The sequence below is a fragment of the Brachypodium distachyon genome, chromosome 1, assembly GCF_000005505.3.
Source record: "Brachypodium distachyon strain Bd21 chromosome 1, Brachypodium_distachyon_v3.0, whole genome shotgun sequence".
In the NCBI taxonomy this organism is placed as follows: domain Eukaryota; kingdom Viridiplantae; phylum Streptophyta; class Magnoliopsida; order Poales; family Poaceae; genus Brachypodium; species Brachypodium distachyon.
This window is the reverse complement of record NC_016131.3, coordinates 33,745,934-33,772,685: the sequence shown is the minus strand read 5'-3', so window position 1 is coordinate 33,772,685 and position 26,752 is coordinate 33,745,934. Positions and strand designations below refer to the sequence as shown.

At 47.4% G+C, this 26,752-nt stretch overlaps 7 protein-coding genes across 13 annotated transcripts; 3 read left to right on the top strand and 4 right to left on the bottom strand.

The window, feature by feature from the left end:
• The first annotated feature begins 1,780 nt into the window (after positions 1–1,780).
• On the top strand, positions 1,781–6,448 carry LOC100831795 (putative pentatricopeptide repeat-containing protein At2g02150). 6 transcript variants are annotated; one of them, XM_010229291.3, is made up of 5 exons: positions 1,781–3,988; positions 4,109–4,278; positions 4,455–4,519; positions 5,184–5,763; positions 5,945–6,448. In XM_010229291.3, the coding sequence occupies exon 1, from the start codon at positions 1,887–1,889 to the stop codon at positions 3,963–3,965; it is 2,079 nt and encodes a 692-aa protein (XP_010227593.1). In that variant the 5' UTR covers positions 1,781–1,886; the 3' UTR covers positions 3,966–3,988; positions 4,109–4,278; positions 4,455–4,519; positions 5,184–5,763; positions 5,945–6,448. The 6 variants fall into 6 exon arrangements, with proteins under 6 accessions (XP_010227593.1, XP_024313702.1, XP_010227592.1 ...); XM_024457934.1 differs by having other exon boundaries at positions 5,165–5,763; XM_010229290.3 differs by having other exon boundaries at positions 4,448–4,519.
• A 282-nt stretch (positions 6,449–6,730) lies between these two features.
• Positions 6,731–8,884, bottom strand: LOC100831495 (cytochrome P450 711A1). The gene is made up of 2 exons (XM_003560604.4): positions 8,414–8,884; positions 6,731–8,306 (listed from the first exon to the last, which is right to left on the bottom strand). Exons 1-2 carry the CDS (start codon positions 8,620–8,622, stop codon positions 6,923–6,925), a joined length of 1,593 nt encoding a protein of 530 aa, XP_003560652.1. The 5' UTR covers positions 8,623–8,884; the 3' UTR covers positions 6,731–6,922.
• A 4,971-nt stretch (positions 8,885–13,855) lies between these two features.
• On the top strand, positions 13,856–15,586 carry LOC100838765 (putative heat stress transcription factor A-6a). 2 transcript variants are annotated; one of them, XR_001406183.2, is made up of 3 exons: positions 13,856–14,244; positions 14,373–15,349; positions 15,445–15,586. XR_001406183.2 is itself a non-coding variant. In XM_014899124.2 (2 exons), exons 1-2 carry the CDS (start codon positions 13,924–13,926, stop codon positions 15,096–15,098), a joined length of 1,047 nt encoding a protein of 348 aa, XP_014754610.1. In that variant the 5' UTR covers positions 13,856–13,923; the 3' UTR covers positions 15,099–15,405. The 2 variants fall into 2 exon arrangements, 1 of the variants encoding a protein (XP_014754610.1); XM_014899124.2 differs by lacking the exon at positions 15,445–15,586 and having other exon boundaries at positions 14,373–15,405.
• Positions 15,587–15,670: 84 nt separating this feature from the next.
• On the bottom strand, positions 15,671–17,537 carry LOC100831195 (uncharacterized protein DDB_G0283697). Its single transcript, XM_003560603.4, has 2 exons — positions 16,872–17,537; positions 15,671–16,331 (listed from the first exon to the last, which is right to left on the bottom strand). Exons 1-2 carry the CDS (start codon positions 17,440–17,442, stop codon positions 15,835–15,837), a joined length of 1,068 nt encoding a protein of 355 aa, XP_003560651.1. The 5' UTR covers positions 17,443–17,537; the 3' UTR covers positions 15,671–15,834.
• A 2,612-nt stretch (positions 17,538–20,149) lies between these two features.
• LOC106865806 lies at positions 20,150–20,928 on the bottom strand. The gene is made up of 2 exons (XM_014896625.2): positions 20,306–20,928; positions 20,150–20,225 (listed from the first exon to the last, which is right to left on the bottom strand). The coding sequence occupies exons 1-2, from the start codon at positions 20,893–20,895 to the stop codon at positions 20,213–20,215; spliced, it is 603 nt and encodes a 200-aa protein (XP_014752111.1). The 5' UTR covers positions 20,896–20,928; the 3' UTR covers positions 20,150–20,212.
• A 112-nt stretch (positions 20,929–21,040) lies between these two features.
• On the bottom strand, positions 21,041–23,649 carry LOC112270075 (L10-interacting MYB domain-containing protein-like). Its single transcript, XM_024457741.1, has 3 exons — positions 23,205–23,649; positions 22,569–23,097; positions 21,041–21,108 (listed from the first exon to the last, which is right to left on the bottom strand). The coding sequence occupies exons 1-3, from the start codon at positions 23,529–23,531 to the stop codon at positions 21,041–21,043; spliced, it is 924 nt and encodes a 307-aa protein (XP_024313509.1). The 5' UTR covers positions 23,532–23,649.
• A 235-nt stretch (positions 23,650–23,884) lies between these two features.
• On the top strand, positions 23,885–24,325 carry LOC112270073 (PE-PGRS family protein PE_PGRS16-like). Its single transcript, XM_024457735.1, has one exon. It carries the CDS (start codon positions 23,885–23,887, stop codon positions 24,323–24,325), a length of 441 nt encoding a protein of 146 aa, XP_024313503.1.
• Positions 24,326–26,752: the final 2,427 nt, after the last annotated feature.

Genomic DNA, 26,752 nt, shown 5'->3' with positions numbered 1-26,752 from the left:
AACGGAAGTTCCGCATATTCTCCCGGGACTAACAGAGAGCACCCGGAGGTTCGGGCGGAAGTTCACCCGGAACTTCCGCCGCCTGGAAACGTGAGATGCCAGAACACGGGTGAACTTCCGCCGCCTGGAAACGTTAGATGCCAGAACACATTCTGAAAAATGTTGTCTTCTCACACCTTTTTGGGTAGGCTTTTTAGTGGGTGCAATTTGGTGCAGATGTGTACGTGAAATTGATTCACCCGTTACCTTCCCTTATGGATCCCCTCTTAATAGACGGATGTCATACGACTCAAATCAACCGAAAAAGCCGCTAAACACCACTACTTTCCTTTTTGAGGGTACACAATTCATCTTATGTCGAGTTTTTTATAAACCCTGAAATGCTTAGCACAAGATTAGATAACAAACACGTTGTCATCACCACCAAAAACACTTAGGAGAGAAATGCCCTTTCAAAGGGGCTAGGGTACGGCTAGCGAAGGAGACGGTGGAACGGCGATGGAAAGTGCTACACAAGTGGGACTGAGCATGTTCGTTATGATAAGGGTGTTGATCATGGCTCCAAAAGTAGAACTCGTAGTACAATTTTTTTTTGCATTAGAAGTATCTATTTATCGATTGGTAATACTCCTTCCGATTTTAAATTTTTGTTGTTGTTTTAGTGCAAATTGGAACTAAAACAATGACGAAAAAATGTAGGATCAGAGGGAGTAACAGTTAACATCATAGAAGTTGGAACTTCTAGCGACTTATAATACTCTCAAGCCAAACGACAGGGACGAAGACAGATAAAAATGTCTATTGGGTCATCTCTATTGTGTTGGGTTCATTTTTCACAAATAAACAGTAATTATCACTAATTTAATGAAGGATTAGCTAAATCCTTTGGGTGACACCAATGCTAGTGAACCAGCTCCGTCCCTGCCAAACGATCACAAGTAGTCCAGGTTTCAATTTCATTTCTCGTAAAGGTAGAGGACAGTGATAGACATATTACTAAGAGACAAACACTGAAGCAAATTAATCATCAACGTCCTTTCTCTTGCGGCCCAAACAAACATTGTCGTTATGATTTGTGCTCCATCCTTCATGGACATCTTTTTCTTTCCCGTGTAGTGCTTTGATCACCCGAGTCAAAAGAAGACGATCATTTTCATAAAATGTTTATAAAAATAATCCATTAAAATTTTCTTAAGAACATGCAACGTGAAATTGTACCGCACGTTTTTTATTTGTTCCCTGTAACGATTTTTGTGAAACATAAAAAGTAGGACAAGTGTAAATATCAAAATATGGTTTGGGTTTGAATTCATATGACCACAGGTTTTGAATTACTCCTTTCGTTCTAATTTTGTCATAAGTTGAGGTTTATAGAAAACTATACTAGTAATGTAAATATTGAACTTCTAAACAATTGATTTAGGACAAAACTCGGAGTAACTCGGTGCCTCTCACTAAAACAACCGCTATTGACACAGTTTTCTATCCTTTGAAAACTGCACCTAAGAAGATGATATGTAGTTCTAGATTGCATTTGTTTGTCCTTACGGATCAAAGTTGGAAGAAATTGCTTCCGGTTCTTCCACTGCATGTAAAAACAAAAACTATATCGCAGTGTTTATGGTTAATTCGTTTCAGTTTGTGTTTGAATTTATCTGAGTTATAGCAAAACCTAATGAAATCACACGCGCAAAGTATAGGAAAAAATTGCATAAAGAAAAAATATAAGTACAGTACTCCGTATAAGAAATGATGAAGGGGAAAGATGAAACACAAGAAATGTGATCCGGAGGCAAAACCTCACTAAACCCTACAACGATACCTCCCCCGGCCCCCCTCCATGGCCTGATTCTTTCTCCCTCGCCGCCGCCGGAGGCGGTCAAACGATGCTATCCCTCCCCCTGCGCCGCCACCTCCTCCTCATCTGCTCTCGCCGGAACCCTAGATTCATCCCCTTCTGTATCGCCGCCACGGCCATCTCCACCCTCCCAACCGGCACCACCGCCGCCACTCCCATCTCCGACCGCCTCCGTCTCCTGCACTCTCTCCAAGCCGTCCCCGCCGACCACCTCCTCTCCCACCCCCTCCCCTCCTCCGCCCACCTCTGCCTCGCCGCCCACATCCTCGCCCGCGCCCGCCTCTTTCCCCATTCCCGAAGCCTCCTCTCCCGCCTCCTCGCCCCCGGTCACCACCCCCACCTCGCCGCCTCCCTCGTCGACCTCCTCCACCGCGCGGCTCTCGCACTCGGGCCACGCCGCAGCGCCCTGCCTTCCGTCGTCGACACCCTCCTCTCCCTCCTCGCCGACCGCGGCCTCCTGGACGACGCCGTCCTCGCCCTTGCCCGGGTACGCGAGCTGCGTGTGCCCCCCAACACCCGCACCTGCAACCACATCCTTCTCTGTCTTGCGCGAGAGCGGAGCAGCGAGCTCGCCTGGCGGCTATTCGAGCAGCTGCCTGCGCCCAACGTGTTCACATTCAACATCATGATTGATTTCCTTTGCAAGGAGGGGGATCTCGCGGAGGCAAGGGCATTGCTCGCGAGGATGAAGGCGATAGGATGTTCACCGGATGTTGTCACATACAATTCCTTGATTGATGGGTATGGCAAATGCGGGGAGTTGGAGGAAGTGGAGAAGCTTGTTGGTGAGATGAGAGGGTGTGGATGTAGACCAGATGTTGTGACATACAATGCATTGGTCAATTGCTTTTGCAAGTTTGGGAGGATGGAGAGGGCATACAGCTACTTTGCTGAGATGAAGAGGGAGGGAGTGATGGCAAATGTAGTGACTTTTAGCACCTTTGTTGATGCATTCTGCAAAAACGGGATGGTCAGGGAAGCTATGAAGCTATTTGCACAGATGAGGATGAAGGGGATGAAGCCGAATGAGGTCACGTATACTTGCTTGGTTGATGGAACCTGCAAGGCAGGTAGGCTTGATGATGCCCTTGTTTTGACCAATGAAATGGTACAGCAGGGGGTTCCGTTGAATGTAGTCACATATACTGTTCTAGTTGATGGCCTTTGCAAAGAGGGGAAGGTTGCGGAAGCAGAGGATGTTTTTAGGCTGATGGAGAGAGCTGGCATCAGAGCGAATGAGTTGTTGTACACTACACTAATTCATGGGCATTTTGTGTATAAAAACAGTGAGAGAGCACTGAGTTTGTTGAGTGAGATGAAGGATAAAGGGATGGAACTTGATGTTTCGCTTTATGGTGCCCTCATTTGGGGACTCTGTAATCTTCAAAAGTTGGATGAAGCTAAGAGTTTGTTAAATAAAATGGATGAATGTGGTCTGAAACCCAATAATGTCATCTATACGAATATAATGGATGCTTGCTTTAAAGCAAGAAAAGAGTCGGAGGCCATTGCCCTGCTCCAAAAGATGATGGATTCTGGGTTCCGGCCTAACATTGTGACTTATTGTGCATTGGTTGATGGTTTGTGCAAAGCAGGATCAATTGATGAGGCAATCTCCCACTTCAACAAAATGGTTGATTTAGGGCTAGAACCTAATGTGCAGGCTTACACTGCTTTAGTTGATGGTTTATGCAAGAATGGGCGCTTGGACAAGGCTGTGCTGCTGTTGGATGAAATGATTGATAAGGGTATGTCTCTGGACAACGTTGTGTGCACATCTCTTATGGATGGGCACCTGAAGCAGGGGAATCTCCAGGATGCCTTTGCACTCAAGGCCAAGATGATTAACAGCGGTTTGCAACTTGATCTTTATGGCTACACTTGCTTTGTTTGGGGCTTTTGTAATCTAAATATGATACAGGAAGCTAGAGAAGTTCTTTCAGAAATGATTGAAAATGGTATTACTCCTGATGCAGTAGTATACAACTGTCTGATAAACAAATGTCAGAAATTGGGTAACATGGAGGAGGCAGCTATTCTTCAGAATGAAATGGAAAGTCTACTCTCTTGTACAAATGCAGATGCTGCTTCTGGTTCTGATGGTTAAACATGACTAACTGCTTGTGCTAGGTAGGAGTATGGAATTTTGAATTTAAGTGCCATCACTTCTTGAGCATCACTAACTTGAAATTTTCTATACAGAAATCAGGCAAATTCCATTGATTTTGATACACTATGATATTTTGGCAGGATCAAATTGCCCAAGAAACTTCATTGATGTGAATTATCGAAACATGCAAAAGTTTCCTGTTATATAGATACAAATTCCAAATTTCCAACAGACACAAAAACGACCTGGTTCTCCATTTTGTCCAGAGAGTGAGGTGGTACTCCAAGTTTGGAAATGCTCCATAGGCAAGGTTAACCCTCAACATGTTGCTTCCCTTTCAGTATATCCTGTGCAGATAGATGTGCACTCAGGTTGCTTGTGCAGACCTAGCGGCCTAGCGCCTTATACATCTAGATACAACAGTAATGATGGTTTCTAGTGATATTTGTCGAATAGCATTTGATAAGATCTTTATTCAGGTTACAGATACCATTTTCCATGCTATCGCTGATGTTGATGCTCGTATAAAGATCCATGAGTGTGTAAAGCAAGTAAGTTTTGCATGCCTTTTCTCTTGATCAATTTCAATTCTTTCAAATTATGAGCATTTGTTGCAGCTTATTTTAGCAGTTTGGTACAGAACAGTTGATTCTTTTTAGCATTACAGCACATAGTAGTTATTTTGCTTTTCTACTCCTTTCGTTCCTAAATTCTTGTCGTTGTTTTAGGACAAATTACTAAAACAACGACAAGAATTTAGGAACGGAGGGGGTACTATGCTAGTAATGGAACAGGCAATTAAACATCACTTGTACCACTCCGTATAATATTCTTTGCAACACAATAGTAGTTTTGCATGCCTTTGCAACTTATTCTTCTAGTTGACTATTTTTTTAAGCTTGTGTTTAATGTCTCGCAACAGTGGGTTTTACATCATGTGACTAACAGGATGGTGCAAATATATTACTCCCTCTGATTCATAATAAGTGTCACTGATTTAGTACCAACACTTATATGGATCCAGGATCCGAGGGAGTAGCACTTGCATCCACCGTTTTTCAAAATATCATCTTAGTGGAAAACCAATAAAGGAATTTATAGTTATTGAAATTTTTCCACATACTAAAATGTTATCTGGTTCTATGGTCTCCATCTTTCTGTTATGGAAAACCACTAAAATAGTATAGCTGATTCAGGTTTCATGTGGCCATGCAGAACTCGTCATTTTCCCAAACAGATGCCTGAGGATTCATGATGGGCTATCTCATGTCTAAGTAAAGACACCTGATGTTTTCATCATGTTTGTACAGAAGTCAACATTGTGTTCTTCCAGATTGCTAGTCAATAACTGCTGAATACTGTGAGAGCACATAATCTGATGCCTTTTACCAGTCAGCTAGTCCTATGACACAGTAGTCAAAACAAATCTGTGTTTTAAGGTTTTGCTTGTGATCTATGCTGAAACTCAATGGCTCTGGTAAAATCGGCAGAAGAAAAGACTGATCGTGAAGTATGGCAAGATGCTTTGCATGCACTTGTTTCTGGTGCTAGTATAGCAAATGAGAAACATCGCAGGTCATAACTCTGTAGTGAAAACAAGATTTGGCACATATGGTTACTATCAGCATTCTTCAAAGTTCAGTCAGCATCAGGGATGCAGTAATCAAAATGGTGGAGAGGGCAAGTGTTATGTTTACAAGCTACAATAACAGAAGCCCCCGAGAAGAACATCACAAGAAGCCTTAACTGAGAGGTTCATGTTGATGCTGGTCATATCCTTCCTGCCAATCATCAGGTGAGAAATCCACCTATGAAGATGTTATGGTCTCTAGAAGTGCTCAAGTCTTTAAAATAACATAGTGCCCTTGTGTTACCCCCTGTTTTTGAGGTTATGATAAATTGAGTAGGATGTGGTCCATTGTACATCTTATCGATGCCTTCTTCTGCTTAACTAGGGTTCCTGTTCAACTATGCAGAGAGGCGGTACTTCCAGTGAAAAAGGGTATGATTTGGTGATGGGAAGAAGTGAATAATACTGATAGCTAAAGGTTTCCTGAAGAAGAACGAGATGGTCATGCATTTTTCTGGCCATGATACCAATCATTCTTTTGGTGGAGCCATGGCATATCGGGAGTCCCGCAGGTTGCAGAATACGCTGGAGCTGTTATTTTTTCTAGGCCAGCATCTCGTCTCAGACTCTAAAGTCAACTGGATATTTTGAATAGTTGGCAATAACTTTTACAAGAACCACCTAAACAAAGACACAATAATAACATGGAATCTTAAAATTGGATAGGGTTAGGTACTACCTTCTTAGGAATTCATTTTGAACAGATTCTTTGTACTATGCGTTGTTGTCTGCTAACTGCTGATTCGTTTTCTTCTCTTGCAATTTGAGTATTGCAAATGTCATTGCAAATCTGTCGGCTCATTCACACTGCCTGTACGGTTGATATCATAACACTGACTGTTGAAGCTCAGAAACAGGGGTCCTGATTATTGTGATCTTCATGCAAAAACATTGCACTTGCTGTCATGTCGCTTCTAAGGATTACATAACAGAAGTATTGTAGTGATGGTCTCGTAAACGAGTACTAAATTCCCAACGCTTGTTATGGATCGGAGGGAGTAATCATCTGTCATTATTTTTTTTGTCAAGAAAAAGAAATGGATAGGCTCGCGTTAATGCTACAGGCAAGGTTGAGTTCACTGGGCTTAGAAAATTTTCTGCTACTGAACAAACTTGTTATGGGAGAATTCTGTCATCCTGAGCAATTTTTGTTTCTTTCTGTTGAGAAAATTCTGAGCATGAGCCTCATGGAGCTTGGAGCATCAGGGACACAGTTTGCCTGACGGGGGAACGCATACCAAGCCGATAGTCTGATTCTACGAGAAAACAATCCGATTCCCACAAGAATCAAGCTCCATCCTCGCAAGTGGCAACGACGTTACATCTAGACGGCCTCATTGCGCGTCAGCCTCTTGATGGCCCTGAGCTTGACGCCGTGCCTGAAGCTGAGCACCATCCCGAACTGGAACTCGGGCGGCGACTCCATCCTCGGCGACCGCCGGAACACGAATCTCCGGTACATGTGCACCATGGCCAGCTTCACCTCCTGCAGCGCGAACCGCTGCCCCACGCACGCCCGAGGCCCGAGCCCGAACGGTATCTGCGCGTACGGGTGCCGTGCCTTCTCCTCCTCGCTCCCCGCCTCGAACCGCTCCGGCCGGAACGCGCCGGGGTCGGGGGCGAACTGCGCCGGGTCACGCGCCAGGACCCCCGGCGCCAGCCACAGCCACGTCCCCTTGGGGAGCGCGTAGCCCCCGATCTCCACTTCCCGCGACGTCTCCCTCGCGATCAGCGGCGACACCGTGTAGAACCGCATCGCCTCCTTTATCACCTGGTCGAGGTAAGGGAATTTTTGCTGGAGGTCCTCGGCGGTCGGCACGGCGGCGGGAGGGTAGCGGTCGATTTCGGCGAGCAGCTTGGCCTCGACTTCCGGGTGGCCGGCCACGAGGTAGACTGCGGAGGCGAGCGTGAAGGACGTGGTGGCGGAGCCGGCCAGGAGGTGCTCATAGGTGAGCGCGCCCACGTACACCGGCGTCAGCAGCTCCCTCATCTTCCCGTCCCCGCCGTCCCGGGCGTCGAGCAGCGCCGACAGGAAGTCCCTCTTGGAAATCTGGCTCTTCTGCCTTCGCCTCTGCAGGCTCTGCTGCTCCCTGCTCGCCACGATCTCCTCCACCCTGGCCTGCAGCCGCTCGTTGGCCCGGGCCGTCCGCCGGTCCGCCGTGCCCGGGACCCGGCTCAGCAGCCGCCGCGCGGGCTCCTGCAGGGCCGGCGCGACCAGGCCCAGCACGATGGAGAGCGACGCCGAGAGGTCCATCTTCAGCGACGTGGTGGACTGCACGTGCTCCGCGATGAACTCCGCCGCCGAGGCGTCCTTCGTGCCGTCGCCGGCCGGGGGCGCCGAGAGCGCGAAGTCCACGCCGAACGCCGCCTGGCCGATCACGTCCGTAGCCAGCTTCAGCGCGAGGTCGGAGAAGTCGAAATCGCCGTCGTTGACGGTGGATATGGTGTCGGCGGCGCGCTCGACGCAGCGCTGCATGGTGGGGATGAGGCCGGCGAGGTGGGACGGCTGGTAGAGCGAGAGGATGGCGTTCCTCATGGCCGACCACCGCGCGTCCCGCGTGAAGAAGAGGCCCTTCTGGTGCAGCGCGGAGCCGGCGATCGGCGACGGCGTGCTCCGGTTGGGGATGCTCTTGAACTGCCGGATCCCGACCTCCTTGCACAGCTCCGGGTCCGCCACGATCACCAGCGGCTGCCTTCCCAGATGGAACCTATCACCACACGCTCATCCAAATTACTCCACATCAAAACAAACTGTGGGAGAAAACACTCAAATTTGAGAGATTAAACGAGCACTTGGTCGAGATCCGAGAGTGACCTGAAGATGGGGCCGTATTTCTGGGCGAGGAGGCCGAAGACGTCGGGCCCGTGCCGGGCGAGCAGCGGCAGGTGCCCGACGAGCGGCAGCGCTGGAGGCCCCGGCACCCGACGGACTCCCCAGTAGGGCGCGTAGAAGTAGAGCACCAAGCCCAAGAGGCAGCAAGCCAGCGTGGAGATGCACGGCAGCCATTCCCCAACTGGTGCCATTATTGGCGTTCGATCTCGGCTTCGGCTTAGCTTGATGACTGCTCCTGGATGCTTCTGTGCGCTACTTGCACACTCGATAAATGTCGCGGAGGTTTACTTGTAGGCGCCGTCCGTCCGTCCATGGCGGCGCGTGACGTCGGAACCAAAAGAGATGGGATTGGGGAACCTAGCTACTAAGCTAGTGTTGATGTGTGCAACTGAGTGACAGCCATTGTCGCGCGGTGCACATTCTCCTGTTCCTGTGCAAGTGGGGAAGAAGGGCAGGACTGTAGGAGAAGCTGAATCATTCTTGTCATCATTAAAATTGATGAAATTTCATGAGCCATTCAAGTGGCATCTACTGCAACTTTTGAAAGTTCTGTTCAGCGCACAGTAGTTTTTCCCTTTAGAAAATATGGGCGATCAGGGCGGAGCAAAAAAAAAGTACAAGGAGAGTCAGAATATAAGAGATAATTTATTAGAGGACCAAAACATAAAAATATGAATCTTATATGATGAAATTGCAAAAGTTATACAAGGACTAAAATAAAAATTCCAAATCAGAGGGGGGGCCAGGGCCAGTGCTGGCCTGGTCCCTGCCTCCGCCACTGTGAGCGGTGGTGGTAGCACCTGCTATCAAGTCCAAAAGAACGGTCGCAGAGGATCTGATACTAAAATCTATCTCCATTTCCGCGCTATATCAATTATCCACGATATCTTACGAGTTAGAAGAGAACCCGTCGATTGTCATGTCACCGGGTTCTCAGGATTGTTTGGACATGTATTTGGGAAAAAATGGCATCTACAGATCTACTCAGCTAGCTCGGTCTATCGCCCGTTCTTTGCCGCTTTCACGGATTTTTTTTTTGACGAAACGGACACAACGGTCCATTTATTGCCATAGAGCCGGCCGGAAAAAAACTACAAGAGAAAGCACTTGCAATTGGCAGAAGTTTAGAAACAACCAAAAACAAAACTAGAGGGTTTGGATTACTCCCTCCGTTCGAAAATAAGTGACCCAAGTCACTTATTGTTGGGTCATTTATTTTTGGACGAAGGGAGTACAAATTTAGGGAACATCTTCAGGGCCCGAACAAAGGACCCCAATGCCTGCGCCAGCCTTCTCCCAGAGCGCCACCTCTCCTTTGATCATAGCTAAAACGCCCGCAGTCGGGAAGAATTTGTGCTGAAAAATATGACGATTTCTCTCATTCCACAACTCCCAAAGGACGAGCATGGTGACCAAGGAGGTTGCCTTGCGATGAATCTTGCCCTTGGGTTAGCTCTATCAATGACTAAGCACCAGCGCTGCTTAACCGAAGATGCAACCGACCAAGTGCTCGGATCCCACACATGATTGTATGTCCAGTTCACGATCCTCTTCCACACACCCAGGGCGAAGGTACATTAAAAGTTGGTGTGAAGGGCCGATTCCTCAATAGAATGGCACAAAGGACACCACTTATCATTTGGGATACCCTTCTTTATCAGGATTTCACAAGTTGGGATTTTCTCCTGAACAAGGAGCCAACCAAAGAAGCGGCATTTCTCCAGGTCTAGATTTTCCAACAAAGCTTAATGTAAAGTTGACGAACAAGTCCATGAAATTGCGCAAGATAAGCGGACTTAGCGGATTACTGGCCGTGAGACGTAAATTTCCAGGTGATCACTTCTCTCTCGTTCTCCACAAGGTGGCAATTGAGAGTCAGAGCCAAAAGAGAGCAAAATTGCGGCAGCATGTCCACATTGAAATCAGCTTGAATGTCCAAAATCCATCTGTAATTTCCAAGGGCTTCTTTCACGGACCTGTTCTCGCGGATGGAAATCACGAACAGCTGCGCGCGATATCCATGGTCCAGGTTCCCTACAGCCACGCATCAGAGCAGAATCGAGTCGTTTCGCCATCTGGAAGGAGTACTCTGGAAGCGCAAATGGCAGGCCGAACAGTTGGAGAAGCGGGGTGGCCACACACCTAAGATCACATTCTGACCAGCGCTCATATTGATGTCAGCCAGGTCTTGATCACAGCTTCTGCGAATGGTGGCTTTGGTCTAGCATTCCACTCCCAGGGACAAGCAAAGGAGCCTTGACAGCTTGTTGTTTCTTGGTGCTCTGTCCAATCGGGATGACTGTGATCACCGCATCTTCAACAAGGAAATCATTTCTATTCAAATATTTTAAAGCTTAGGGTCTCCTTGGATTAAAGAAATGCCAAAGGATCTTTGTAGGGTTCTACGTAGTACTAGCCAATAGAAATCCCCACAGAGACTCTTTGTAGAGTACGTATACTCTTGCTTTAAAGAAATAGATTCTTCGAATTCCTATGAACTGCTTTCATACACCATAATTTTATAGCAGGAGGTTAGATCCCATAGACTCTTCCAATGCATACATTCTGCCATGCTATCTTAGGTGATGATAGTTCATAAGAGCATCTCTAAGAGGTTCCCTAAAACCGATTTCCTAAAATCAGTTTTGGGGATAAGAGAGAGAAGAACTAAGAAAAAATGTGTCCCTCTTCAACAGGTTCCCTAAAGTGGTTTCCTATATCTTGCTTCTTGTCTCACTGCTGAAGCGGCCCCACTTGTCAGCTACAGGAAAGCTGTCTTCTTCCTCCACATGCCTATTCCAGCACATCGCCACCCTCCAAGCCCAAAGCCGATGCTCCCCTTCCCGTCGCGCGAGCCAGCCGCCGTGCCCGGCCGCCTGCGCCTTGCCTCCGCGCCCCCTGTCCGCTACTCATCCGCGAACCTGCACGCGCCGCATGCCTCGCAGCCGCGCGTGACCCCCGCCTCGCGGTCGTGGTGCCTGGGGCGCTCGCGGAGACGAAGGGGACCGGTCTGCCCTTGCGCTTGGCGGCGGTGGCTGGGAGAAGGGCGCCGGAGGCGCGGATGAGGGTGGCGCCGTCGCGGATGCGGGTGGCGGCGCTGACCCAGGCGGTGGCATCAACCCGAGGCGGCGGCGCGATTTCTTCGTGGACGAGGCAGCGGGAGGCGGAGGCGGGCCGTTTCTGCGTGGATCCGGAGGCGGGGCCATGGCCGCCGCCGCCGGAGAGCAGTGGCGGCGGCCGAATCGCAGGAGGCGGTGCACGCGGGCGGTTGCGGAAACGAACGGAACCATGACAGTTATTCTCCCGCAGGAGCTTTTTGGTTTTTAGGGAATGAGATGTTGGTTCCCTACATATTGGGAAGAGGAGAGAGAAAATAGAGAAGTTCCCTAAAATTTTAGGGATTGGGAATGGGATAGGGAACCTGTTGGAGCAGTTTTTGAGACTTTTTAGGGAATGGTGGTAGTTATTTTAGGAAATGGGTGATTTTAGGGAACCTCTTGGAGATGCTCTACGAGATAAACTCCACAGCATTGTCTCTTAGTTATTGTCTTTAAAAAATATTGCATTAATTAATTTAGGAGGTATGCACATGTGATTAGTGGAATTAATGTTTTTGCCTATGGCCACGTGCAAGAGTTGTATCTCCAGCAGAGATAACCTCCCTCTTTTTCTTCATTAATTGTATGCCATGTCAGCAAAGTGCCTAAAATATTGTTCCAAGATAGCCCCATTGAGAGAGGCCTTAGAAAAAATTCTTTTTGAAAATGACAAATATCATCATTAATATTTATTATGCCAAATTCATGTATTTTTTTAGTAATACAAACAAACAACTTTTCCCTCTGTCTCATATTAAGTGTCGAATTATTACATGTATCTAGACGCATTTTAGGTACAGATATATACATGCCTATTTGGGCAAATTTGAGACACTTAATGTGGAACAAAGGGAGTACTAATTTATGTGTGTTGAATTTTGATAGGTTTCAACATGTCACGGTATCTTACTCCTGCAATTTTTCCTCTTCATGCGTTAATTTTACAATGCCTTTAGTCAAAGAGGCTAAACGTTCATTCGGTTTGCAAGACTTTTTTACAGGATTTCAATCCTTAAGATTCTATTCCTATTGATAGCATCTGTTTTCGCATATATAGAGATGTTAGATTCCTAAATATTCTTAGCATTAGATGAGACATCCTAAAGATTCCATGTCACATCGTTATAACCAAAAACACCCCGGCGGGGGGGGGGGGGGGGGGGGGGCAGCGCCCCCATGTCCGTAAGTTACGTGTACGGTGTTTATACCACTGCATCTTTGCACAACGGCGAAATCTTCAGATCCAATGGTGTCTTTTCTTTGGATCATCTTTGTCTTATGTTTGTTGTCTCTAGAATGGTTGTGTTGATATGTTTGGTTATTGCCCTTGGGTTGTCCATTTTGCAGCACCCATGTACTACAAGAACATATACAACATGTTTTACTCATATAATCCTTTCAAATCCATCTGGTGGAACGTGACCTAATGAAAATTTCTTACGAATTGAATTGTACCGGGCATTCCAATCATATAGATTTTCTATTTTTATATTCTCAAAATCTTGTAAACCGAATTAGCTTGAAAGATGGAGGTAAGCAACGAAGCTTGCTTGGGGACACCCACACCTAATGAAAATTTCTTAAGAATTGAATCGTACAAGACGTTCCAATCATATAGATTTTCTATTTGTATATTCTCAAAATCTTGTAAATTGAATTAGCATGTAAGATGGACGTAAGCAATGGAGCTTGGCTGGGGACGCCCGCAGGACCAATACTGTGTTGTCTTCTCTAGTCGTTTCTTCGGGTTGTTGTGACTTTTTTTTCTATATTTGTGCTACCTCCGATATTTTGTTTCCTTTTAATAAAGGTTTGACCACGATTTGCTCTATCAACAATGTGACTTATGTGATATAATTCATAACCATAAGCACGCATTTTTTTAATACGAATACCATGATACCAATACCTCGGTCAAAAAACAAAATATATATTATATTTTTAAACTAAGGGAGTACCCTTTTTTTTTCTCAGGCATGTTTCGAAGGGGAACAAAAAGAGGTGAGGTTATTTCCCATCATAACTTTTCTGTACAGGCCTGGACCCAATATTAGGATTCCGACCGAGCCCAGCCCAAGCCTGAAACATGGCCGATTCTTCCGGGCACATGAACCATCCAATCTCCTTTCAAAAAAATAAAACCATCCAATCACCCGGGGGCCGCGCGAAAGAAGCCAGCTCACGAGTGGGCTCTAGGGGCCGTGAGAAGCTTCGAAAGAAAATATCCACCACTGGATACAAAATCCCCCTCTTTCTAGTACTTTCCCGAATGTTCCGCCCGCAAACTATAAATAAGCCACAACCCCCGCCCACACTCCTCTCCCGCCAAGACAGACATAACCAAGAACGCCACACTCACTCTCGCCACACTACTGAACCACTTGGCAGAGATCGATGGAGTACTCTGCTATCTTAACGGACGTGAAGCAGGAGGAGCCGGAGCTGGTGGTGCTGGACGACGCCGGCGACGAGGACGACGGCTGCCTGTTGGTGCCGCCGACGCCGATGGACCTGTCGGCGAGCGCGGCGGTGGCGCCGTTCCTGGCGAAGACGTTCGACATGGTGGAGGACCCGGCGACGGACTCCGTGGTGTCGTGGGGCGCGGCGCGGAACAGCTTCGTGGTCTGGGACCCGCACGCCTTCGCCGCCCGCCTCCTTCCGCTCCACTTCAAGCACGCCAACTTCTCCAGCTTCCTCCGCCAGCTCAACACCTATGTACGTAAGCGCACCCCACGCTTTCTTTCTTGTCCATTGTATGATGTCGTGTGTTTTTGTTCACTGGTGATGTGTTGCTGCTGACTCTTGGAAAGTGTGTTGTGAAATGTGGTGAATTGTGAATGCAGGGATTCCGTAAGGTGAACCCGGACAGATGGGAGTTCGCCAACGCGGGCTTCCTCGGCGGCCAGCGCCACCTCCTCGCCGGCATCCGCCGCCGCCGCGGCGCCGACCGCCGGCCTGCGTGCCCGTCGTCGTCGAGCGCGGCGGAGGTCGGGGGCGTGGTGGAGGGCGAGCTGGAGCGGCTGCGGCGGGACCGGGAGGCGCTGGCGCGGGAGCTGGCCAGGCTCAAGCGGCAGCAGGAGGAGTCCCGCGCGGCGCTGCTCGACATGGAGCGCCGCGTCCAGGGCACCGAGCGGCGGCAGGAGCAGTGCAAGGCCTTCCTGGCGCGCGCCGTCAGGAACCCGAACTTCCTGGACAACCTAGCCAGCCGCAACGGCATCGGCATCGCCCCCGTGGAGGACGGCTGCAAGAAGAAGCGGAAGATGCTCGACGCCGGGATGACCCCGACGCCCGCGGACGGCATCACCTTCGAGGAGATGGCATTGGCGGCCGGCGTCGACGTCATCGCGACGTCCCAGAGCGCGGTGGACGGCGGCGGCAGCGGCGTGACGACGGACATGGTGTGGTACGAGCTGCTCGGGGAGGAACAGACGGAGATAGACGTCGAGCTGGACGAGCTCGTCGCTGCCGCGGCGGCGGCTGACGCGGAACCGTGGGAGGAGATTGGGGACGAGGAGGTGCAGGAGCTGGTGCACCAGATCGACTGCTTCGCTGGCTCGCCCAGTTCTTGATCAACATCAGCTCAGCACAATGGATTAGTATTACTTACTGTAGTAGTTTTAGTAGTGATAGATCATAGTGGCTTTGCAATTTGATTGTGATTTGTGTGTGCTTGGTATTAATGGTATATTGGTCTGGCTAATTCGGATGCTGCGTGTGTTTGTGCAGGATCCGACCATGGTATTTGTTGGAATGCAAGATGTGGATGCGCGGGTGTGTGAGAATATGCTCCGGAAGTTCAGATGCTTCCCCTATGCTATAAGTTTGTACCGCCCTTATGATTTCCTCTTGGAATCTAAGTTATTTGTTCAGTGTTTGATTACCGCCTTTGATGATTATGATTTTTTCTCTCTGTAGGACTAGCAACAAGGGAATGCAGCAAGCACTGGAGATGGAGAAAAGGAACATCGTCACCAAACATGTTCCCTTCTTTCTTCAACATGCTCACGGGCTTGTCGCCTGAAATCGCCTTGATTGCCAAAAGAGGTTACATTTGAGCAGAAGCTTAGTCCCAACCCGAATAATAAACAAAAAAACTGATCTCTTGAGAAATGAACTATGGAAAATTCATAATCCAGGCAAAGAAAGCAAATGGACATATCATAAGCTGAACAAGCATCCTCACAACATTTTTCAGCTAGCGACAAAAAGCACAAAACATTTACATAGTTCCAGAAGAAAAGGAGTGTGCCAACAGTTACATTACATTTTCTCGTGAAAGGCGCAAAAGCTTCCTTGACAGCGTTATCAGTCATCGTCGTCTTCATCATCAAATTCCTCCTCCTCCTCTTGTTCGTCATTCAGCCCTTCCATAGCCTCATCCTCTTCGGTGACTATGAAGCCTCCCAGTGTCTCGTCTTCATCATCTTCTTCATCCATCTCATCCTCTTCGTCTGCAGCATCATCATTTTCCGTTTTAACCTTTGAGTTCTCCTTACAAGATTTTTTTGGGTCTTTAGATCTTGTTACATACTTTGTTGGTCTCTTCAAACTAGGACCTGTCGGCAAGGAGTCTTTGTCATCCTCACTCTCACCAGTCCACTCCTCATCGTCACCTTCTTTTTTCTTCTTGTTCCCGCTACTACTACCCCTGGATTTACGCCCTGGCTTAATAATATCGTCATCATCTTCATCATTGCAGCTCTTACTTATTTCTTCCAGGAACCAATTCCAATCCTTCGGAGGTCGAATCCTTCCCTTGGGATAATTATCAAATTCATGGCCTACTGATAAAAACCTGAATTCTGCAGCCAAGTTTATACGCATTCAGTGACATGGACAAGACAAAGTGTCAAAGCAGGACGAGGTTTTAATAATATTCGTGAAATATTAAATAAATTAATCTCTATAATCTTTAGATTTCAGAAGAGCAAATAACCTATTTCAACATCAGGCCTGGACTGTTTTTAGCCAATAATAAAGAACAATAGCATGTATGAAGCGAGCTCCGCAGAATCCTAGGTAAGTTTCAGTGAAGCCAATCAAGTTGTAGTCCATAGCAATTGTTGTTCCTGGCTTCTTGCATTACAGATTTACAGATGAGCACGGTTTATTATACCCACAGAGATATACAGGCAATTGCTAACAATAAGAGGCGACATAAGCAAAAGAAATAAAAAGACAATGTAATGCAAGCTACTGGAGTACAATGTAGCCTGCCCAAACCCAAGTCTCATATCAATTCATTGCTGCAATATTGTTCCCAACAAATTTCAACCTCCTAACCCCGGGATTGGCTTCGATGTTCCCGCTAGAAGGAAGAACAGCACATATGACATGCTCACCTCGAACCGGATCGATGCTTGCTAGATCAATTTTCGAATCCTCCAGTTCCGCATTGAACTCCTCGTCACCGGCAGCCGGCGTCTCTTCCTCCTCGGTCACCTCCATGGCCTCCTCGACGGCTCCCCTCTCCCTCTCCTTCCTTTCCCGTGTCCGCTTCTCCCGCCTCGCCACCGCGTCCAGCACTGCGGTATCCACCTCCGGATCCGCATCCGCAGCCGCGGCCGCCTGCCCACCTGTCCTGCGCACTTTCCAGAACAACGGCGCCTTCAGCGACAGGGACAGCAAGTCCCCCTCCCGGAGCTCGCCCGCCTCGCCGCAGCGGTACACCTTGTCTCCGCCGACCGCTGAGCGGACAGCCACAGGGTTCCTGCCTACGACCTCGAAGGCGACCCGGGGATCCCTGCCGCCGAGGAGACGGAGTGACACGTGGCGGCGCGGGACGGTGCGGTAGGTGGGTGACGTTGGTGCCAGGGCCAGGTCGCCGCGGCCGAGGTCGGTCGCCGGGGATTCGCTGGAGAGAGCAATAACTCTGGTTGCCCCGCCGTCTCCTGCTTCCAACTCCAGCTCCATCGCGCTCGCCGACCGGTCTGCGGCAGGATTTTTTTTCTTTCTTTTTCTTTGAACGGGAGAATGGGGAAGAATGGAGGGAGGGTGGAGCGGAGTCTTTCCGGGCGGCGCAGATTATCTAACGTGCTGTGCAAAGGCAGAGGTGAACTTACCTCCCTCTGATGGCGTCCGTTGCTGATCCAACGGTGGCTTGATCTCTCAGCCTTTCACAGCAGAACAAAGCAGGCCGGTGAACAAATTAGCCCACGGGAAGCCCAGTTCAGAGACAAGGACGCTCTTACTCGGAGTCTGAAACTGCATCAGTACTCTAGACAACAAGTGCTCGTACGTACAAACATTTAAACAACCATTTTAACGTCAGTTTTGTTAACAACACGTGCTCAGTACAAATTAATTTCTTGATCAAGCACTGAGTCTCATACGACAACAGATTAGCACAGAACTGATGCTCCGAAAAAAACAAAATAATCTGCAGTACCATAGTTACTCCTACAGCAGATTAGCACCCTTTTTTCAGAGCAACTGTCAACATGTTCATCCAAAATACCAAAAGAGACTCGACCTAGCAGCAGGTAATGAACCGAGCTCTAAAGAAGATCTTCAACACCCATATCATCAAACACACTAGATCCCTGCAAAGACAAATAAAAAGTTAAAAATTGAAAATATTGGAACTAGTTTAAGAGAAATTGCAAAAATGGAAAACTGAAAGTACCGTGAGCAGTTCTGTTGTCCAAACATACCTACACAAAATTACCTTTCCATCATATTCACTTTCATTCGTGTGCCTTTTTCTGACCTCAAAAACCTGCACGACCTCCATAGTTCAACCAAAATGACCGAGCATCATCCAAGTTTCTAAATTTTTGACCAACTTGAGGTAAGCCGAAAGGATTCACGTTCTCACTACAGGAAAGGAAAATATCCTTGTTGCTAGACATCTGGATGCAAACAAATCAATGAAACCTTGAATTGAAACCTATTCTTACTTGTTTGATTGTTCCATTGAAATTTTAGATCAAAGGCAGGAACCCTCCCCTGCTTGTCGGTGTTGAAGATTGAGATGAAATCCCAGCTGAGCAGTGCAAAGTCGAGCAGCTGCTGGCCGGCAGCCGGCGCGCCGAGCACCCGATGATCGCCGCAATCGCCACCAAGAGCACCAATCTGCGACTCGCACCTGCATCTCCCGTCAAAAGCCCGCCAAATCGCCGCACCTTCCTATATACTCCCCGCCTAACCCTCGTTTTCCCTCCTCATCATCGAGTTGGGCTCTTTTTGGGCTAAGCTGGGCTGGCTCCGTTGCGCTCTGAAGGCTGAGAGATTAAGCCACCGTTCGATCAGTAAGTTCGCCTCTGCCTTTGCCAAACGAAGTTAGACAATCTGCTCCGCTTTTCAGGAAGCAGTGGTGATATCTGTGGGCCAAGTAGGCCATTTAGGGTTGTGTTAAATGGGTCGACCAAATTTGTTTTTCTTTTTTTCGAAGAACCATGCTTTAATTTGTGGAAGCTTGCTTGTTTTTGTGATCTTGTACTAGGCCTGCACGGCGGTCTATTGGCGGGCCACAACAAAGGGGTGATGCCACTCAAAAATAAAATAAAACAAAACAACGGGGTGATGCAGCCAGCTCGCTTTTTGCAAAAACGGTTTGCAATTTGGACAACAGGTTCAAGGTTCAAACATCGTCGTCACGAAGATTTCCAATAAACAAAAAGAACCGTGAGGCTACCCACGTGGAGGCTGCTGTGTGTTGTCCCTGCACCCCTATGCGGAGACGAAAAAGTAGAACTAGTACCAACTAGCAAAGCAAAGGAAAAAATGCCAAGAATTGCTTAGTCTAGAAGCTGCTTAATTAGGGTCTTTTTGTTTGGGCTGCAAATTCTTGAAAAGCAGCTGAAGATTCTTGGACCTAAGAAGCAGCTGGAGATTGTCAGATTGTGCTGGTGCTGAAGGACTGTTTGGCAACCTGCTTCTGAGAACAGCTGGTGGCATACAGTGCAATACACACAAGTGCATATAGATTTTACCACAAGTGACTAGTTAAATATAATAACAAATAGTCCAGAATATGAAGTGCTCATACATTACTATGAACCACTAGTAGGAAATATAATAACAAGTAGTCCAACATATGAGATCCAAAATACATGCAGGCTCTAGCGTGCAACTTTCCTATCGACCTATCAATCCATTAGCAATCCTTTCACGAAGCACATCCATGTTGGCATTATGGACTCCTTGATGAAGACCAGGAAGGTCCACTGATGGTGTAGGTTCTATGTTCCCCGGCATATAGTTCTCATCTTGGTCACATTTGTAGAACTCGTCATCATGTAGAGCACTCTCTCTAATCCAGTTATGAAGCGCCATGCATGCAACTATTATACGTGTTTGCTTCTCAATTGCATAAGAAGACACATGTAGTAAGATGCGCCATTTCATCTTCAACACACCAAAAGAGCGCTCGATGACATTCTGAAGTTGTGAATGAGCATGATTGAAGATTTCTTTTTTACCAGTTGGGTGTCGACCTTCTTCAATGCCTCTTCGGAACTCCGGCAAATGATACTTTTGTCCTTTGTATGGAGCAAGATATCCGGTCTGATTCGGATAACCAGAGTCAACCAAATAGTACCTGCCTAGAGAAAAACAATGTTAGTGATAAGTAAAGGAGGAAATAATATAGTTTGCAAAATAATAGTGCATAAGCAAACCTGAAGGTGGATGTGGAAAGTTTTCTGAATAAGTTATCAACGTGTCTTTGAATATCCTTGTGTCATGTGCGGATCCTGGCCATCCCGCAACTATTGAGATGAACCTCATGTCAAAGTCACACACAGCCATCACATTCTGTATGGGATATCCATACCTTCCTACATGGTTGGCAATATCTTCAGCTGGCACGACAACACGTATGTGTGTCCCATCAATTGCGCCTATGCAACCATTGAAGTGGGGTGAGAATCTAGAGTCCTGGAGCCTTTCATGCACTGTTGGAAACTGAGGATCTCTTGGTTTGATGATATCTGCTGCTAGTTGGGTCAAGCAACCCAATACATGTTCGAACTTCCGGTGGATTGTTTCTTTGGACCTCTTGAAGCGGTTCTCAACTTGGGTCACCGATTCAGGACCTCCAACTGTCCATAGAAACATAGCTAGTGCCTCCATTGAAGACATCTCCCTAGTTGACTCCAATTTGTAGCGTCCCACCAATGTGTTATGCAGTCCATAAAAACAAGCTGGATACATTCTGAACATTGCATAACAATCTTTTGACGTGCTCAGGTTCTCAAAGACCCACTGTTGTCCTGTGCATAAAGGTATTCTCCTCTTTCTCTTCATCAGGTATTTGTCATGATGGTTCATAACAAAATATGCAGTCATAAGCATTAACTGATCTTCATTTGCTTGGGAGTCCATATCACTTTCATCATCACTTCCACTCTCGCCTGTGCTCATCTAAAAAACAGCAATATATGGTTAGTATTATGCTAGAATAATACAAGAATAGTTTCAGCACGGCACAACAATTTCAAAACAGCCCACATTAATTTCAGAACAGTTTCAGCACCGCACAACAATTTCAAAACAGCCCACATTAATTTCAGAACAGTTTCAGCACAGTTTCAGAACAATTCCAGCACAGCACAATAATTTCAGAACACAACATAACTGCAAACAATAGATTCAGCACACAAATATCCATGTTTTACACGACCGAGACAAAGGGAAGCTAAATGGAAAGTACGCCTAGAATAGTTTCGGCTAAAGGAAATAACACAACAACATGACAAGGATACAAATTCTATTCCTTTTTCGATCTTCATGAAGGGGCGCGTAGAGATAAACAAAAACTTTTCCTACGCGAACTCCCAAGATCTAGCCGAGGTAGAAGGCCACGAGGATTACCACTAGACGCGCAGTTGCGGATTATCGATGCGGCGCCTTGATGCAGTGCAGTCCCTCGATCCGATCCAGCCGATCCAATCCCGCGATCGTCGAAGTGCTGAACGTACAGCACCTCTGCCGGTATCCACACGTGCGAGGAGGAGCTCCGGCGGCGGACTGCTAGGTCCGGTGCGACGGTTGAACTGAATCGGGCTAGGGTTCTCAACGCATGAGAGTGGAAAAACCGTGCCTCTTAGGCATCCCACGCCCCTGCTTATATATCGAGTGGAAGTGGGCTCCAAGCCTTGTGGCCCATCCACCCTGCGAGTCCAACTCGCATTGTCAGCCCAATTCCAGTTCGGGTCCAACCCGACCAAATACTTGCTCCCGCTCTTAAGTGTGTGACCCCGCAGGCTCATGACGACTTGGACACGATTGGAGTCCGACTCACAATCGATCAATCGGTAGCGGCTCCTAGCAGAACGTGCCGACTCCCAAGTACCATCGAGTCATGACGACGTACCTTCCAATGTGACATACGTCTTAGTCCCTTTTGCCTCACGATATACCTTGTCGAACTATAGGCGATTAATCGTCATCCCTTTAATAGTTCAACTCTCTTCTCGATCCGTGATATACGATTCATCCGACTAACTCTTAGTTGATCGACCCGGTTAACAATTAACCAAGTCGCGCATGGCCATGCTTCCCGAATCATATCACTCGAGAGGGCCCAGAGAATATCTCTCCAGTCGGAGGGGCAAAATCCCATCTTGGTTATCCACATCACACAGCTTGATTCTCAGTCAACCCGAACTCTGCCTTTATAACTGCCCTGTTACGGAACAACGTTTGACAGAACCTAAGTTGGTGATCCACAACTCGGATTGTGCGATAACCTCAGGTCTAAGGATTACATTGATTGAGACATGCAAATGACGACCTACTCGTTGCATCTCAATATGGGTCAGTCCGACTCGCTAAACTCTTTAGCCGAGTCCGTGTAAGCTGGAATGACATCACCATGCCCATGACAAGTGGAACCGAGTCATCAGCCAACTTTCACATTAGTCTAGGTTATGTGTCCAGCACAACCTCAATGACTAAGGACAATTTAGTATGAACAACATGAATACATAGTTCCACAATCAAATCACATATTCAATGATACATATCAGATGTTCAAACAAGGACAACTTAATAATATTTATGAATATATTGGGAATTACATCATACATGATTGCCTCTAGGGCATATTCCCAACACTTCATACATCCTTGTTAGCCAACACAATCTTCCCTCTTTTGTCTTCATAGTATTAAAGAAGACACGATTCTCAACTTTGCCAAACAACTTGGTTGCCATGTAGTACTCAGGACTTTCTTCGGATGCCCCACATTCCACCACCTTCTGCATTGTACTTTCAATCTCAGCAGTTAAAGTGGCATTACTAGTAGATGACACCGACGATCGGTCAGAAGTATAATGATCAACCATACGCTTGAATTCTCTCTGCATGGGGGTCTTTTTCTTATTTGGGCTTCCACCACCACTACTACCCACACGCTTTCCATTCAAACACCCACTCTTCTGACTTGTAGGAGTAACTAGTACCTCCTCACCTTCATTATCATCTTCAATAATAACTTGCTCATTGCCTGCCCCGGGCATATAAGAACTCTTCCCATCAACATGAGCTCTCGCAAACATAATTTCAAGTTCATCTATGAAATCTAGAGGTCCTTTACGAAAACCTTCAGCAAGTTTATTGCCCTATGAATAAAAACAGTACAAATTAGCATTGAATCTCATACCAACAAAGTGTGCACATAATATTAATAACCTTTTAATATAAACAGTACAAATTAGTAACTATATACCTTTATAGTCTCTTGCCACCGGTCCTCGTCGGCGGTAACAGTTCTTGTAGCTTGGTCCCAACCCAGCCCAGTGCATCTACCTCTATAGTACTTCCATGTTGAGTACAAAGCTTTCATGGCATCCCATCTATTTTTGAATTGTCTTCTAGTGTAGTTTCTTCTAGTTCGTTGGAAAAAATCTCGCTCTAAGTTCTTGTACCCTGTGGTACTCAAAAAAGCCGTTGGTCTATTTCCTTCAAGCATTTGTTCAGCGCATATCTCACAGAATGCTTTGGCAGCAATTGCATCCCAATTTGCTTTTGATTGATTTACTTTTTCTTGATCCATCTATATACATCGACAGCAAGCATATAATTGTTAATACCTAACAGCAAGAACAGCCCTATCCATGAATGCTCCATCAATACACCACAAAATCCATACATCTATGGAATACATCTATACATCCACATATAATACATGTACAAAAAAATCTTAGGTTCATCCAAACATGCAGCAGAGAGGGCATCCATACAGGCAGCCATATCAGAGAGAGGGGAGAGGGGGCTCACCTTGGCCAGATCCACGGGACTGCAGAGGGAGGGGCGGTGGAGGGCAGGGGACTCCGGCAGTGGATAGCGGCGCCGGCGGGGAGGGCGGGGAGAAGAGCTGGCGCCGGCGGGGGAGGGCGGGGAGGAGAGATGCTCCGGCTGGGAGGAGACGGAGTCCGCGGGGAGGAGAGCGGCGCCGGCGGGGGAGGGCGGGGAGGAGAGATGCTCTGGCTGGGAGGAGACGGAGTCCGCGGGGAGGACAGCGGCGCCGGCGGGGAGACGGAGTCCGCGGGGAGGACAGCGGTGCCGGCGGGGATGAGGGCGGTGAGGAGAGCGGCGCCGGCGGGGATGCGGGCGGTGAGGAGAGCGGCGCCGGCGGGGGTGGGCGGGGAGGAGACCGGCGGCGGGAACCCTAGCCGCCGCCTCCCATGCGCGTACGAACGGAACAGAGAGGAGAGGGTTGGGGAATCGGTGGGGGTGGGGGAGAGGGGAAAAAAGAGAAGGGCATTTTTCGTAATAACGGGGAAGAGGGGTGAGCGGGGAGAGCCAGAAGCTCGGGAAGCACCTCAGGAGGTGCTTCTGTGCTTCTAGTGCAAATGAGAGAAGTGCTTTCCATAAGCATTGAACAGCTTTTTTGGTGTTTGTTTGAAATTGTGCTTTTGGAGGGCTAGAAGCAGCACAAGCACAAGCACAAGCCCAAACAAACTGGGTCTTAGCCTAGTCAGTTCTCAGCCACTCAGCCTGTCTCAGCTGCGCTGCTTCACGTAGACGGGTTTTCTTTTTCAGAACACACAAATCCAGACACTCACAACGCGTGCATACACTCACCCATATAAACGCACATACGGATATCCTATCCCTACGAGGCTTCCGAAATAATGAGGATTTCGGTACCTTCAGAAAACCTACCACTGAAAGAGTAGCGCCGGTTAAATTTTATAAAATTTCAGGTAAATGTGACACCCATGTCAACTCTAATACTTAAACTTGGATGGGCTGGTCCCACCACAAGAAACCAGACCACCTAAATTAGGCTCAGTTCACACATACGACGGTTTTTGTACGGTATCTGTCGTCAAGTCTCAGCCATTGATTAAATCTTCATTGTTGTTAATCACCGTTAAATCAACCATCGTATAAAGATCGTACTACCAAATTCGTACGCAAGGCAATTTCGCCTCGAGATTGGCTATTAGTTGGCGCTTCTGCGCTTGACCCTATCCCGATACATCCGATAGGAAAAGTAGCACGATTGATGAATTTTGAAGCACCGGTGCTGGCAAATGCAAACACGTACCCTCCACTTCGCGAAGCACGGCAGCGAGAAATAACACGGAGACTTACAACTTGTATAAACAAGATTTGAAGGGGATGATGGAGTAAATTAACAAGCCGCGAATCCCTGGATCTTTTTCGAATGACATGACGGCCACCACCTCCAACTTTCCAATCCAACCTGCGCCGGTACAACCACAGGGAGCACTCGCTGTCGCGGAGGAGAGACGTGCGCTCTCCCCCTTTAATTTCGACGCTTTGGATGACGCGTGGGCCCCTGCCGGTATCAGATCAGGCCCAACTGAAAACCGGTAATTTTCCGATGTCGTAGCGACCGAACGGCGTACTAGCTTACGTAGTTTGTTAGGCACGACGTGACCGATGCGCATGTGCAGCTCGCCATGTACGTACATTCCGTCTGCGTCGGTTGTCGTCACGATCCATTTTGATTCCATTGACTATTTCTCTCCCCTGCAGAGTCTCTCTGTTCGGCGGTTCGGTCTGCAATTAGTGTGGCTTAGGCAGTTAGGCGGACCTAAATGATCGTTAGCGGTTGGAGGGTCGATCTTGTGGTACGTACGTACGTACCAGTATATCTTATCGTGCATTCATGCCGTCATGGGACATGCACTGAGAGGAGAAAATGTTTTTCTTTTGGTTTGTTATAATTGAGCTTTACCAAGGAAAACAATTATCAGCGGAGCGTTTCTTTAGCTAGTGACTAGTGAGTGTGTAAAATTAACTGTCAGGACACTCAGGACAAGCGCCAACACCAGCCGGCGTACCTCGCACGTATGCTGGCACAGTTGGACTATACAGCGTACACCCCCTGGGTGGAAAAGGTGATTGCGACGCAGCTAAAAAAATCTCGTACACAGTGGCAGCTGCAGCCTCGCGTCGCCATCTTGCTTGCACTGATTCCTTTGCATTGCAGCTAGTACCAGTACTAACTTTCAACTGTCAAATCGGCATGCCGTGCCTACCGGGGCAAGGCCACGACCCATTTGGACGTGGCCACGTAGATCACTGCATGGCTTAGCTTAATTAACCCCGAACAGAAAGGAAGGTGAAAGGAAAAGCTCTTTGACGGTACACCTTCAAAAGTAGGGGTAGGTCGAAATATGAGACGGCGTCGTTTCTTATTGCTGTTGTGCTAATCCAACCAACGAGGGTGCAAAAAGGATCACTCGTGAACTCAACTTCATGGTAGAGGAGAAACTTTGAAGTTTGCAACAAAAAAACAGTTAGAGGATAAAGTCAAAATGTACCGCAACATCCGCAATGAAAGAAAACACAGGTGTGGAACAACTTTACATATGTCCTCAGCTCCGCATCATTTTAATCTAATCCATTCCAACCTGTAGGTTGCATTTGTAGTATTCCGTAATCCCGTTTGCTCTACTCTTTGTTGTTATTTGACTAACTTTTGTCAGCTCGTGTGTATTCTAACATAAGTTTAAGTTCAGTACAACACAGTCGAGTAACCACAAACTGAGCTTTTTCTTTTGTTACGGAGAAATGGTTTGTATTAAGAGATTGTCTATTTCTCGGTCGTCTAAAAAATACTCCCTCCGTTTAATAACTCTCGTCTCAAATTTGACCAAAAATGGATGTATATATCTATTCTAAAAAAGTCTAGATAGATACATGTAATATCCAACAAGAATTATGAAACGGAGTGAGTAGTTATTTCTCAATCGACAGTCGTAGCCATCCAATGAAGATTTTTTTACCCATCAAACC